General features: G+C 40.2%; 2 protein-coding genes across 7 annotated transcripts; one reads left to right on the top strand and one right to left on the bottom strand.

The window, feature by feature from the left end:
• The first annotated feature begins 4,831 nt into the window (after nt 1-4,831).
• LOC116161874 lies at nt 4,832-5,604 on the top strand. Its single transcript, XM_031475353.1, has 2 exons — nt 4,832-4,964; nt 5,017-5,604. Exons 1-2 carry the CDS (start codon nt 4,905-4,907, stop codon nt 5,359-5,361), a joined length of 405 nt encoding a protein of 134 aa, XP_031331213.1. The 5' UTR covers nt 4,832-4,904; the 3' UTR covers nt 5,362-5,604.
• A 3,982-nt stretch (nt 5,605-9,586) lies between these two features.
• LOC116162057 (nose resistant to fluoxetine protein 6-like) lies at nt 9,587-12,458 on the bottom strand. 6 transcript variants are annotated; one of them, XM_031475583.1, is made up of 11 exons: nt 12,209-12,458; nt 11,995-12,161; nt 11,596-11,789; nt 11,474-11,550; nt 11,242-11,428; nt 11,028-11,188; nt 10,624-10,981; nt 10,191-10,317; nt 9,958-10,141; nt 9,765-9,910; nt 9,589-9,717 (listed from the first exon to the last, which is right to left on the bottom strand). In XM_031475583.1, exons 1-6 carry the CDS (start codon nt 12,426-12,428, stop codon nt 11,155-11,157), a joined length of 879 nt encoding a protein of 292 aa, XP_031331443.1. In that variant the 5' UTR covers nt 12,429-12,458; the 3' UTR covers nt 9,589-9,717; nt 9,765-9,910; nt 9,958-10,141; nt 10,191-10,317; nt 10,624-10,981; nt 11,028-11,154. The 6 variants fall into 6 exon arrangements, with proteins under 6 accessions (XP_031331442.1, XP_031331443.1, XP_031331440.1 ...); XM_031475580.1 differs by having other exon boundaries at nt 10,191-10,771; nt 10,819-10,981; XM_031475585.1 differs by having other exon boundaries at nt 10,191-10,981; nt 11,242-11,263; nt 11,328-11,428.
• Between the last annotated feature and the right edge of the window lie 1,874 nt (nt 12,459-14,332).

Genomic DNA, 14,332 nt, shown 5'->3' with positions numbered 1-14,332 from the left:
TAACTCTAGGGGTATGGAATACCCCCCAGTAAAGGGAAAATTCAAGGATCCTTCTTCTGCAATCATCATTATCGCCATGAGACCATTCTTATACTCATTTAGTTTTACTTTTCGTATACTGGGGGGTATTCCATACCCCCCAGACTCCCCGGCGACACATTCGATGTGGTCGTCCCGAAAAGTGCAATGATAGGGGTTAGGCAGCCGGTTTTCTGGGAGGATGCAACTCTAGGGGTATGGAATACTCCCCAGTAAAGGGAAAATTCAAGGATCCTTCCTTTGCAATCATCATTATCGCCATGAAACCATTCTTAGACTTATATAGATTTACTTTTCGAATACTTGGGGGGTATTCCATACCCCCCAAACCCCCCGGTGACACGTTCGATCTGGTCTTACCGAAAAGTGCAATGATAGGAGTTAGGCAGCCGATTTTGTGGGAGGATGTAACTCTAGAGGTATGGAATACCTCCCAGTAAAGAGAAAATTCAATGATCCTTCCTCTGCAATCATCATTATCGCCATGAGACCATTCTTATACTCATTTAGATTTACTCTTCGTACACTGGGGGGTATTCCATACCCCCAGGCCCCCCGGTGACACGTTCAATGTGGTCGTAGCGAAAAGTGTAATGATAGGAATTAGGCAGTCGATTTTGTGAGGGGATGTAACTCTAGGGGTATGGAATACCCCCCAGTAAAGGGAAAATTCAAGGATCCTTCTTCTGCAATCATCATTATCGCCATGAGACCATTCTTATACTCATTTAGTTTTACTTTTCGTATACTGGGGGGTATTCCATACCCCCCAGACTCCCCGGCGACACATTCGATGTGGTCGTCCCGAAAAGTGCAATGATAGGGGTTAGGCAGCCGGTTTTCTGGGAGGATGCAACTCTGGAGGTATGGAATACCCCCCAGTAAAGGGAAAATTCAATGATCCTTCCTCTGCAATCATCATTATCATCATGAGACCATTCTTATACTCATTTAGATTTACTCTTTGTATACTGGGGGGTATTCCAGACCCCCCGGTGACACGTTCGATCTGGTCTTACCGAAAAGTGCAATGATAGTGGTTAGGCAGACGGTTTTATGGGAGGATGCAACTCTGGGGGTATGGAATACCCCCTCGTAAATGGAAAATTCGATGATCCTTCCTCTGCAATCATCATTATCGCCATGAGACCATTCTTATTCTCATTTAGATTTACTCTTCGTATACTGGGGGGTATTCCAAACCCCCCAGTCCCCCCGGTGACACGTTCGATGTGGTCGTCCCGAAAAGTGCAATGATAGGGGTTAGGCAGCCGGTTATCTGGGAGGATGCAACTTTGGAGGTATGGAATACCCCCTCGTAAAGGGAAAACTCAATGACCCTTCCTCTACAATCATCATTATCGCCATGAGACCATTCTTAGACTCATATAGATTTACTCTTCGTATACTGGGGGGTATTCCATACCCCCCAGACCCCCCGACGACACATTCGATGTGGTATTACCGAAAAGTGCAATGATAGGAGTTAGGCAGCCGATTTTGTGGGAGGATGTAACTCTAGAGGTATGGAATACCTCCCAGTAAAGAGAAAATTCAAGGATCCTTCTTCTGCAATCATCATTATCGCCATGAGACCATTCTTATACTCATTTAGTTTTACTCTTCGTATACTGGGGGGTATTCCATACCCCCCAGACTCCCCGGCGACACATTCGATGTGGTCGTCCCGAAAAGTGCAATGATAGGGGTTAGGCAGCCGGTTTTCTGGGAGGATGCAACTCTGGAGGTATGGAATACCCCCCAGTAAAGGGAAAATTCAATGATCCTTCCTCTGCAATCATCATTATCACCATGAGACCATTCTTATACTCATTTAGATTTACTCTTTGTATACTGGGGGGTATTCCAGACCCCCCGGTGACACGTTCGATCTGGTCTTACCGAAAAGTGCAATGATAGTGGTTAGGCAGACGGTTTTATGGGAGGATGCAACTCTGGGGGTATGGAATACCCCCTCGTAAATGGAAAATTCAATGATCCTTCCTCTGCAATCATCATTATCGCCATGAGACCATTCTTATTCTCATTTAGATTTACTCTTCGTATACTGGGGGGTATTCCAAACCCCCCAGTCCCCCCGGTGACACGTTCGATGTGGTCGTCCCGAAAAGTGCAATGATAGGGGTTAGGCAGCCGGTTTTCTGGGAGGATGCAACTTTGGAGGTATGGAATACCCCCTCGTAAAGGGAAATCTCAATGACCCTTCCTCTACAATCATCATTATCGCCATGAGACCATTCTTAGACTCATATAGATTTACTCTTCGTATAGTAGGGGGTATTCCAGACCCCCCGGTGACACGTTAGATGTGGTCGTCCCGAAAAGTGCAATGATAGGGGTTAGGCTGCCGGTTTTCTGGGAGGATGTAACTCTAGGGGTATGGAATACCTCCCAGTAAAGGGAAAATTCAATGATCCTTCCTCTGCAATCATCACTATCGACATGAGAAAATTCTTAGGCTCATATAGATTTACTCTTCGTATACTGGGGGTATTCTATACCCCCCAGTGACACGTGTTCAATGTGGTCTTACCGACTTACCGAAAAGTGCAATGATAGTGGTTAGGCAGCCGGTTTTGTGGGAGGATGCACGTCGCCTTACCGAAAAGTGGGTATTCCAGACCCTCCGGCTACTAAGTCCTGAATATTGACTTCAGAACCACTAATTCCGATCCATCGTGAGTCTTGCGCCTTGATTTACGGACCTAAATCTGAGAGTCCTGAACCCTGAATTCTGTATTCTGGCATCGTGAGTCTTAAGCTCCTAATCCTGAACCGTGCGACGTGCTCTGGAACTAGAAAATTGAGTGATTCATTTTACCATGAAATCTTGACCTCTTCTTGACTCCAGGCTCTTGAGCTGTCAGTCCTGTGTCAAACTGAATGTAGAGCTTTAATGTGTGGATAACCTTGAACTTTGGTTTTGAGTCCTGGATTCCAAGCCATGAATTCTGAACCTTCCGAGTCACGAGGCCTGGGCCGCTTAGTCTCTTAGTCATCTTGGATCTGAGATCCTTTGGACCCAAGATCCTAAATCTTTAATTTTCAATCCAAAGTCGAGATTTTAACTTCCAAGTCTTGACTTCCCGAGTCAATTTTTAATCCTAAATCTTGAATTGTTTCATTTTTACATTTTGGGTTTTGAGCCTCAAAGTCCCTGATCCGCAATGCTCAATAGTGACCCCTGTATTTGAATTTCACAGTTCTAAATTCTGCACTCTTAGTATTGATTTCCGATACCTAAATCACGGCAAGCCTTGATTCCTAAATCCTGAATAAATCTCGTATCTTTTTGAACCCTGAATCACAAATCTTGAGTCTGACCCCTTAAACTTTAATAATCTTGAATACTGCGTCTTGTATCCTGTATTCTAAGCTTACTTGAGACCTGGGATTCGGTCTTGGGTCCTTCACCCTGTATCCCCAAACTAAGTCATGAATTTCTAAGGTATCAGGTCATGGAAATCTGAATTTTTAATTATGAACCTTTTTGAGCTCCCGAGAGTATCTCGAGCCTGGGGTCTTTTGAACCCGCAGTCCTAGATCCTGTATTTTCTACCCGTGTGCACCAATCCCGAGTTTGAGAATTGAGTTCTGATAGCAGAATCCTGGATTCAAAGCCCTGATACCAAAATCCTGGAACCTGAATTCTTCACCTCGTAACCGTAACCCTGAAAAACTCAATCTTTGGGCCTTGAGCACAGGATTTTTAATCACAACTCCTGTGTTCTTGGATTCGGGATCCTGAAACGCGTGTTAACAGTCCTGACGCCATGATCTTGAACCTTGAATTCTAAATTGTCCAAGTCTCCTGTATTCCTGGATCCTAAATTCCCAATCTTTAGATATCTTCAAGTCTCAGTTCTCTGAAGTTCTTGAATCTTGAGTTATGGATCCTGAAATTTAAACCTTGAATTCTGTATTTTGTAACCCGAATCTGAACCTGAACCCTGGATTTTTAATCTTCAATCTTGAGCCCTATGTTTTTTATCTTTCTTCGTGAATCTTGAACCTTGAGCAGTGAATCTTAAGCCTTGGATCTTGTATCCTCTTGAGTGCGGCGGTGCTAGAGGTATCTGGAATCAAGGTTGAATGTAATTCAGGTGCAGGCGAAGCCGAAGTTCAGGATTCTAGATTCAAAGCTCAAGGGGTTCGAAATGCAGAATGTCTGAGATGCAACAAGGCTCATTGTAATTCCAGATTCAACAGGATTCAATATGCTGTGCGATGATGAAGGTCTGCAATTCACGATTACAGTATTCCTTATTAACGGTTAAACGGGCATGATGTTCTATGATTCAAAATGACGTAAGATTCGGCAAAAATGAACCAAAATGCTACAAGAATGATTGAGATGTGTGAATGTGTCAGCTTCCTGATTCCAGATTCCGCTTGATACCTTCTAGCTTGAGGGGATTCCAGATGTAACGGGATTCAAAATGACGTTTTCTCGATTGCGGATTAACTCGACGGAGCAGTCGATTGATCCTAGCTTTAGGGTAACGAATATGCATCCCCGATTGATACTTCCTATTTGTTATCGCATCTTCTACATTTAATGAACAATAATAGCGAGGGATTAAATAAGCTTTACATCTTAATTATTCGTGACACATTCATCTCCGGAAAAACGTGGTAATTATCAATTATAATGACAGAAATATGCGTAAAAATAGATTTATTAATTATAAACAATTAAATTATTATTTATCAGTGCCGCTAATTGAAAATGACTTTGTTCTTTGCAAACGGTCGTGGGAAAAACCTTCGACGATTACCTTTTTTTTAGCACCTCCAGGACATTTATAAACGGCTGGTGTTTGTACAAAGGATCAGTATTCGAAATGGCACTTTTGAGAGTTTGGTTACTGTGTCTGCTGGTAGGCGTGGCGGTCGGTCGACAGGTAAGTGTCTGGCCCGTTTTGCATTTTTCGCTTTACGTGCTTTTTCGTACAGGTTCCCTCGGAAGCGGTGGAGATATGGAACGAAGCCATGGGACCGTATCGCGAGCAATGCGCCAGTGAGACCAACGTCGATCTGGACACCGTGGCGACGATGTTTTCCGAGGCGAGTCCCATCGATGACGGCGACCACCACTGCTACGTCCACTGCGTGTTCCAGCAGGTGAATTTCATTTCGGCGGAAGGAGAATTCGACAGTGAGACCATCCAGAACACCGCTTCGTTTTTGAATGAAGATCAAGTGGGAGGTTGCGTGAGCTCCGGCGAGGAGGCGGAAGAGCTATGCGAGAAATCGTATCGGCTCTTTGAATGCATCATCGACGCCGTTGCCGAGGATTAGTCCAGATCTGAAGCTTGTCAGTAGTCAATCCCTTAGACGTGCAATTAAAATAAAACCAAAATCGCCAGTTTTTGAAAAATTTGGCTTCGTAGAGACCTACATATTCTCATATTTGGAAGCGCAAAAGATGGCATTACGTTAGAGTTTGAGCAATTGCCGAAATCCATTCTACAAGCGAAAAATGTCACTACGAGGCTTCCAATCTTTCGAATTATCTTATTTGAATTTATAAATTTGAGCATATTGAAAGTGTTTTTTTACTCGTCTCCAAGTTTCCCTTTCTTACTCGCTTCCTTGCTCTAACTTTTCGGATTCCAGATCTAGTTTCCTGCACTCGCCTACCTGATTCCAAATTCCACCTTACACATTTCAGCTTTAGATTCTACTCTCTAAGGTGCAGTTTCGGTTAAAATATAAAAAAAAATATCTCCATAAATAAGGCACGTCTGATTCCACAATATGCGATATGCTTGTCTTTTCTAGAAAAATTTTTGGTAAAATTTCTACAAATAAGAATGTTTTTTATGATTTTTGCAATATCCGATATGTTTGTTTCTACTAGAAGCATCTATGGTTAACATTTCAAAGAAATATCTCAATAAATTAGAAGGTTGACATTGCGCAATCTACGCATTCGCGAATATTATTTTTGCAATATGCGATACTCTAAGAAATATCAACATAAACAAGGAAGTTGACACTGCGCAATGTTTACAATATGAGATATGTTTGTATTTAACAGAAGCATCTGTGATTAAAATTTCAAATAGATATCTTGTCCTGAACCTTGATTCGAATCTTGAATCCTGAATTACGAGTTCGTTAGTCTTAGGCGTTTAGTTTAAAGCCCTGATCCTGAGGATTTAAGATTCAAGGTTTAACAGTAGGTATGGGTCTAGGTTTCGAAGTTTGATTTTCAAGGTTCAGGATCAAACATTTCAGATTCGAGTATAAAATACAAGATTCAGAACGCAACTTTAGAATAACACGGGATTAAGCATTCCGCAGTTTGGAGTGAACTCGTTTTCATGAAAGGTTTTATTCAATGGATCATCGAAAATCTTAAATAATCTTGAGTATTGAATTACAGCAGATTCATTTTATGGATTTTTAAATCTCTCGAGGTGCAGATTAAGGAGGTATTGGGATTCTTGCGATTCTTAAAACATTTAAGATTTTTAAAATTAAGATTTTGAAATTCTTGTTTACCAAGATTTTTGAAATTATGATTGAGATTCTTGAAATTCGTGAGGTCCTTGAAATCTTTTAGATTATTAGGAGTTTTGACGTCCTACTTTAAACTGTTGAGATTCTAAAGACACAGTTTTTTGAATTCTTGAGGGTTGTTCAGTATTTAAGATCCTTGAGATGCTAAAGACTAATGTGGTTATTGGGTCGATTGACTAAAGACTTGAAGGCCTTGAAGTTATCAAAATCCATAAGATTATTGGGTTATTTCTGGACTTTTTAATATTACTGAAATTGTTAAGATTCTTCAGCTAATTAAAAATTGTATGAGAAGTCCTTAAAGATTCTAAAAATCTCCAAGGTTCTTTAAGGATCTTGCGATTCTTGAAATTTTAGAGACTTAGATCCTTTGGGTTCTTTAAATTCTTTAGGTTCTTTAGATTCTTATGATTTTTAGGTTCTTTTGATTCTTTAGATTCTCTAGATTCTTTGCATTCCTTGGATTCCGTAGATTTCTTAGATTCCTTAGATCCTTTAGATTCTTTAATCTTTCGATTCTTTAGGTTCTTTAGATTCCTTAGATTCTTTGGATTTTTGGATTTTTTAGGTTCTTTGGATTCTTTAGGTTTTTTGGATTCTTTAGGTTCTTTAGATTCTTTGGATTCTTTAGGTCCTTTGGATCCTTTGCATTCTTTAGATGCTTTAAATTCTTTAAATTCATTAGATTCTTTAGATTCGTCAGATTATTTAGATTCCTTAGATTCCTTAGATTTCTTAGATTCCTTAGATTCTTTAGATTTTTAGGTTCTATGAGATCTCTAAGTCGCTAGAGATTCTAAAAATTTCCAAGGTTCTTTAAACCCTTGGGGTTTATGCGATTCCTGAAATTTTAGAGATTTTAGATTCTTTAGGTTCTTTAAATTCTTTAGGTTCTTTAGATTCTTAATGATTTTTTAGATTGTTTAGATTCTTTAGATTCTTTAGATTCTTTAGATTCTTTAGATTCTTTAGATTCTTTAGATCCTTTAGATCCTTTAGATCCTTTAGATCCTTTAGATCCTTTAGATCCTTTAGATCCTTTAGATCCTTTAGATCCTTTAGATCCTTTAGATCCTTTTGATCCTTTTGATCCTTTAGATCCTTTAGATCCTTTAGATCCTTTAGATCCTTTAGATCCTTTAGATCCTTTAGATCCTTTAGATCCTTTAGATCCTTTAGATCCTTTAGATCCTTTAGATCCTTTAGATCCTTTAGATCCTTTAGATCCTTTAGATCCTTTAGATCCTTTAGATCCTTTAGATCCTTTAGATCCTTTAGATCCTTTAGATTCTTTAGATTCTTTAGATTCTTTAGATTCTTTAGATTCTTTAGATTCTTTAGATTCTTTAGATTCTTTAGATTCTTTAGATTCTTTAGATTCTTTAGATTCTTTAGATTCTTTAGATTCTTTAGATTCTTTAGATTCTTTAGATTCTTTAGATTCTTTAGATTCTTTAGATTCTTTAGATTCTTTAGATTCTTTAGATTCTTTAGATTCTTTAGATTCTTTAGATTCTTTAGATTCTTTAGATTCTTTAGATTCTTTAGATTCTTTAGATTCTTTAGATTCGAAGAAGTTCATCAGAATCACTCACAATTGCATTCGGGCTTCTATTTACCGAAAGTGGTCTTGGATTGTGCCGAAGTTACCTTCTGTTCACTCGGAATTGATTAATTTGGACCTTATACCTTATGTATAAGAAAAGTGCCACTACCGAGCGAGACGGGTGCGAGGCTGGCACATTCCACGATATTGCGGTGCATTTGAGCTTTTGAGCACCTGTTGCTAGTCGGTGTACAACGTCCTACGTTTCAATAAACTTGTTACGTAGGTCGTAGATTGTAGACGCAACCATCAGCAATGCAGTTTCCAATTTCGGCCGTTTGGCAGGAATGTGCTCAGTGAGTAGGTTGATCCCAATGCTTCTGTTGACGTTTTGAACACCCCTCACTGAGCATAATCTGTCAGGTAGGAACGTCAAAACTGTCAATTTGTTCACATGACAAGATTTCATCGCTGATGATCTACAACAGGGTCCTTGAGTATGAAACGAACAATTGTAATTGAACTTTGAACCATGATCCACATAGGGACCTTTGCACTTCACGTTTACCTACCCGGGACCCGGACCCAAATGAAATATCGGTTCCGGTTCTGTTTATATTTAAGCGAAAATAAAACGGTTCCGGTCCGGTTTCGGTTCTAAAAAGAAATAACGGTTCGGTTCTGCGCATTTTTTTCGGTCCATATCGGTTATTTTCGGTTCTAGTTTTTCAGAAAGTATGGCATTCAAAAAATTCAATATAAGATTTGTTAATTAATAGGTGTGAAGAAAAAGTCATGAATACCAAAACGCGATGTATCGTCAGTGTAGCTAATTTATAATGACAAGGGGAATAAAGGAGGAAGAGGGAAATATATATTGACACACTTAATTTATTACTAAAAAACAGAAAATTTTATTTTCTAAAACTTCGCCCCTCCTTTTTTATTTTTTTTAAGTAGTCGCTAAATTAGCACCACCGCCACCCGTTATGCCTTCAATTTCGACACCTTATTCAAAATTTATAATCCACGGATGGCAATCATAGAGTAATATTTTATCCATTTTCAGAACGTAAAAAACCGAAAAGAACCGAAAAAAGTAATGTGGGTTCCGGTTCTCAATACGTTTCCAATTCTGAAGGAATAACGGTTTAGGTTCGGTTTTCGGTCTAGAAAAAATACCGGTTTTCGGTTCTTTTTCGGTCCGGTCCGGGTCCCTGCTATCTACTTCTCAAAGTCACCATCAGGGGGCGAGCGACCTTGAACTGGTCAAGAACCGGCCCTATATATGGCTACTGTTGTGTTACAAATTTCGGAATCGCCATCCTTATCAACATATTAGTCGTAAAAGTTCCCAAGGCTTCGTCATCACTTATGTGTACACATGCGGTACGGAATAATGTTTATTGAATATTGAATATTGAAATAGCTCACAAATCAAAAAAAAGCTATTGCTGCATTCGTATAACCTACGGTTTTTTCAAAAGGACATTCACAATAGTTTGCGTGGGTAACTCGACGGACAGGGCAAGAAGCAACCCGATCAGGAACGAGTACAGCAAATCTCCTGGGATTTGATGAACCTTACAACACACTTCAACTGTAATCGGGCTCAACGCCATAGACTTACCGTCATTTCAAAGCCGGTTATGAAAGGTGGAACTCGCATCGAGAAGATCGAGTAATGTATTACCAGGCTTTGCACCAAATATATGCAGTGCGTCAATTTCGATACGATTTTAAATGGCGGACACGACAGGAAGCTGTTGATTGGACCTGAAAAACATAGGGAGTGCATTTCGCCAGCTATTCTTGGTAGTTACCCGCGTAACCGAGTTTGCAGCAGTAAATAATCCACGCAAGGGACAGTACGAACGCCGTCGGCGACAAGGACAGATAAATGGAATTGATCCACTTGCTGTAGCTGGCGTTGAGTACGGCGGCCGCTCCGAAAACGTGAGCGAAGCAAATAACCAGCGCCACGAACAGAACTCGCTGGGCGATCGGCTGTATAACGAAAACGAAACATTCGAGCAAAGTCGTGTCAGTAACTCACCTTTCGAATCAGATTTGGTTTGTTATTTGAAACGTGTAGGAAATATCCAAAGACCATGCCGATGAGCCATGGCAATGCCCTTAATGGTGACATGTTGTAGTAAGCGATCATGTAAGCCAAAACATTCCTGCAAAAAATTTCATTCGCCTTAGACTCGCTCGGCAATGACTGCGGAGAAACGTAATAAACAGTTAGTTTCAATTCTATTTCAAATCTAAATTCCCTTTTACTCAAAATCTTGCGATCCCTCCTCGGGTGCTGATGTTAATGATTCCCTTTTTAATTATTGAGTATTTTTTTACGCCCATAATGGCGAATTATCTTCAAAATGGCGATGTTTAAATTTTCTAGTGGTTAATGTTTTTTTTACTACCAATCACAGACGGCTATAATACTATATCCCTATTAAAAAGGATTTAAACTGATCCCTCACTCAGACTCCCGAGCGCGACTGACGACTAGAGGCAATTATATGCGATTACATAAATAGATCTGGATATGCGGTTATGAGGGATTAGTAGCAAAGGCGACAGAAGAAATAACTGAAAATCTACTGCCGAATACCACGTGTATGTCAGGCACTAAAAAGAAGTTTTTAGACGGTGACTTAACATCCAGATGGCCGAACTCTTTTTTCCAGGAAGGTTTGAATATACAGCATGTTGTACCACCAATTCTGAACACAAGGGTCGAGTATACCTTCATTGAAAGCTGGCCATAGAGGACCTGAACCCAAATACTTGACCATAGTCGCTGCGAACAAGACAACAGCAGCCAATGAGGGAGTCAGCCTTAAACGCTCAAATTTAAAACTCCTCTTTCTTTGGACTTGCTCACCTCAAATATCTGTTGACGTAGTGCAATATAATTCCAAACCTTTGCTGTTTCGCCATTTTTTGAAAATATCCATACGCAATCATCGAACCAGACAAAAACAAGAAAACGTCCATGGCAAGGTCAGCTTTTAGTAATGGCATGTTTTGTATCTGGTATATCCACTAAATTTATAGGTTTAGTCAAATGTGCGAGAAAGGAATTAAAAGAATCTCACGCGATCCGCAAAGGATTCATTCCTGTACTTTTGGAAAAACGAATATAAATAGCGATGACTACTATAAACATTGCTATTGAACGAACCCCATGCAGGCAGGTTATTTCTCCGAAGGCGGACTTCGTGTTGAAGATATTCTTGAGGTTTGTGTATATCGAAAATGCAGACAGAAGTCTATTTGGAGCACCTGCAAGTAGTCGTTAGTCAATTGCTGATGTGTTGAACGTCCTACGTTTCCCAGTGAACTTATTACGTATGTCGTAGATTGTAGACGCGACCATCAGCAATGCTAAACATACAGTAATAGTCCTAGAAAATCAGTGAGTACCACTTGTCCATTGGGTGCAGACTTACAATCCAATGATACCTCCAGTGTCCAATTCTGGCCGTTTCGCCAAAGTTTGGCAGTGAGGGTCCTCAGTGGTAAAGTTGATTCCAATGCCTCGGATGATAGTTTGAACGTCCGTATCTGAACATGCGTCAGGGAGGCACGTGGAAAATGCCAATTTGTTCGCAAAAACCCCAAATAAGATTTCAGCGCTGATGTTCTACAACAGTGGTTCACAAAATTTGATATTGGGCGCCCTTCTGCTAATAACTCAAGCAATGTTAGCTTCCCCCTTCTCCATTCTTTGAATAAGGGTCAATCCGCGACATTCAATTTACACTAGTAGGTATATTCGATATGGAGAAGGTCATCGAATTGTCTGGAGGTGACGAATTGCGCAAGCGAATCTCGAAAATTTTACTCACCCGTGTTGCATTTACGTAAATTGACCCCAAGCAATACTGTCCCGTAAAACTGGAACCCTCGGGTTCCTCGTTTAACTTCGTGACATAGAGGCACTCATCAAATGAACCCAGCTCGGCCAGATTCCCGTCCAATACTCCAGCCGGAAGCTTTCCAGTGGAGTCGTACACTAAAAAAGCAGCCGATCTCTTCGGGAGGATATCGAAGGTGACTTACTCTTTAACGCCCACTCCTCCCTCGACCGAAGGCCGACTACGTACTCGCTCAATTGTGCCGAACAGTTCCATGATACCGCCGTTGCGTTGCGTAACAGAAAAGATTCGAGGGCATCGGAAAGCATACGTGGCGACGAAAGTGCCTCGAAGTTGTAATCGAAAACGTCTCCTTTCGTCCCGGCGACGAGGAGAATCAGGCACAACAGTTTTTGGGTAGCCATAATTGTGAATGCGTTCTACAGTAAAGAGACGATTTAATTCAACGGACGGCCTGCCATAAAAAAATCGCGCCTGGATTACTTAGTATAAGATGGATATTTTAAGAGCCCACAATAAACTTGTGGATTACAGCTTTCAACGTAAACAGTCAATTTATCTTATCTAAAGCTCACTTCAAAACGAACAAATATTACAGATTTAAGATTAATGTTCTAGGAGGATTTAGGCATAACTTCAAGCTTGACTGAAAAGTTGAGAAGATTCGGAATTCGTCATTCTTCAAGGTTCATGATATTGGGGATTAATCTCCTAAATTTCGATAGGTGACTCATAAATCGATATTTGTCTATCAGGATTTTTAAAATATTCGCCACACTGCCCCCCTCTTAAAACATGGACGACGGTTATAGCGGAGACACTGCCCCAGGCAACTCTTGTTCTATAACGCGAACTTGAAACTTACAGTAAATGATACGTTTACAAAACCTAATATACATTATATACAGATAATTACAAAATTTTATTCCTTCACGCCCAGGCCAAAAAGCATTATGTGTAATTGATCTATCTTTGTAACGATATGAATCCGCAGTATAGCAGTAGGATGTTGGTCGGTTAATTGAGTGGAGGAACACTGCGGAACTGGAAGAGGAGTTGGAAATGGCGCGTCTTCGTTTACCGGGTTGTGTAAGTGGTGGAGTAGGAGGATTGTGTTTGGCAGGGTGTAGCGGTTGGTGTTCAGTGTGCACTGGGGGATTTGCGTAGTGTGGTGGAGTAAGATGTAGCGGTGGTTTAGCACGAAGAACTGATTGGGGCATAAGTAAGGCGTGCGTACTTCTTAACGGGGGTTGGGGCGGTTAAGTGCGTCTGTTACATCTTTTTTTTTACCTTTTTGGAGACTATAAGGAAAATCGTGGAAATCGATCTCTTAAATGACTTCGTAAAGGGACTTAAAAGCTCTTCACCTCACCGTAAAAACCATTAGTATCACTAAAGGGCCCTGGGGGGGCATTAGAAACTCTTGAAGGAATAACGCTTAGCGACTATTCATATTGAGTATTGTATGACCGTTAATCCTGACTCATGCTCTTGATTAATTTATACGATCTATAGGAAATTTGGAATCTTAAATCATCTTGAATCTTCGTATTTCGTATGAAAAACCTTCCGTTTATGCTGAGTTTACGAGCTGCTATTTAAAAAATCCCACGTCACTGAATGATGAGCCCCCAATAAAGTTTTGGATTAGAGCGTGGAACGTAAATAGCACTTACCAGATTTAATGTTAAACAAAACTTTATGTTTTTCATTTCGTAAGTGGGTCCTACATATTGGGCAATTGGGCTTACTTCTGAACCAGGAAGTCTTCTTCTTCCAATTCCGCCATTCCTTCCTAGGATTTTCATTTTCCCTACCGTCTTTCCTCTTTCCACCCCTCTTTCTCGAATTTGGTCTATACCATTATGGTTTATATTGTCGAAATTTGTATTTAGTCCATAACTTTTGATTGAGAGGTCTGATCGAAAAAGTACGAATCGTATTGGATTCTACGCACCAAAATTAGTGAGAAAAAGTGTTTTCCCGAGAAATTTTGGAGCAGTCGTTTTTTGGTAAAAAAGGAAGGTTATACACTGCCTTTTTTTGGGTCCCGAAAAAAAAATTGTCTCAAATCGCCCCGGAAAAAAAATTTTCTTATAGAATGTGGCCTGTAGAATCGATAATTTCAAACAGTTCCAAGATTGGACTACTAGTTCAAAAGTTACAGCCCTTTGAATTTGTTTCCGAAATTGGTTTCTAGTCTATAACTTTTGATTGAGAAGTCCGATCGAAAAAGTACGAATTATTTTGGATTCTACGCACCAAAATTATTAAGAAAAAGTGTCTTCCCGAGAAATTTTGGTGCAGT

This window comes from Photinus pyralis, unplaced genomic scaffold (assembly GCF_008802855.1).
Source record: "Photinus pyralis isolate 1611_PpyrPB1 unplaced genomic scaffold, Ppyr1.3 Ppyr1.4_LG10, whole genome shotgun sequence".
Taxonomy (NCBI): Eukaryota; Metazoa; Arthropoda; class Insecta; order Coleoptera; family Lampyridae; genus Photinus; species Photinus pyralis.
This window is presented reverse-complemented; position numbering and strand designations above follow the sequence as displayed.

Coding starts and splice junctions, on each gene's coding strand:
- LOC116161874 (XM_031475353.1), top strand. CDS start 4,905: ATGGCACTTTTGAGAGTTTGGTTACTGTGTCTGCTGGTAGGCGTGGCG. Junction 4,965..5,016: donor GCGTGGCGGTCGGTCGACAG/GTAAGTGTCTGG, acceptor TTTTTCGTACAG/GTTCCCTCGGAAGCGGTGGA.
- LOC116162057 (XM_031475582.1), bottom strand. CDS start 12,428: ATGGCTACCCAAAAACTGTTGTGCCTGATTCTCCTCGTCGCCGGGACG. Junction 11,790..11,994: donor TTTACGTAAATGCAACACGG/GTGAGTAAAATT, acceptor CCACTGTTGTAG/AACATCAGCGCTGAAATCTT. Junction 11,429..11,473: donor TAATAAGTTCACTGGGAAAC/GTAGGACGTTCA, acceptor GACTACTTGCAG/GTGCTCCAAATAGACTTCTG.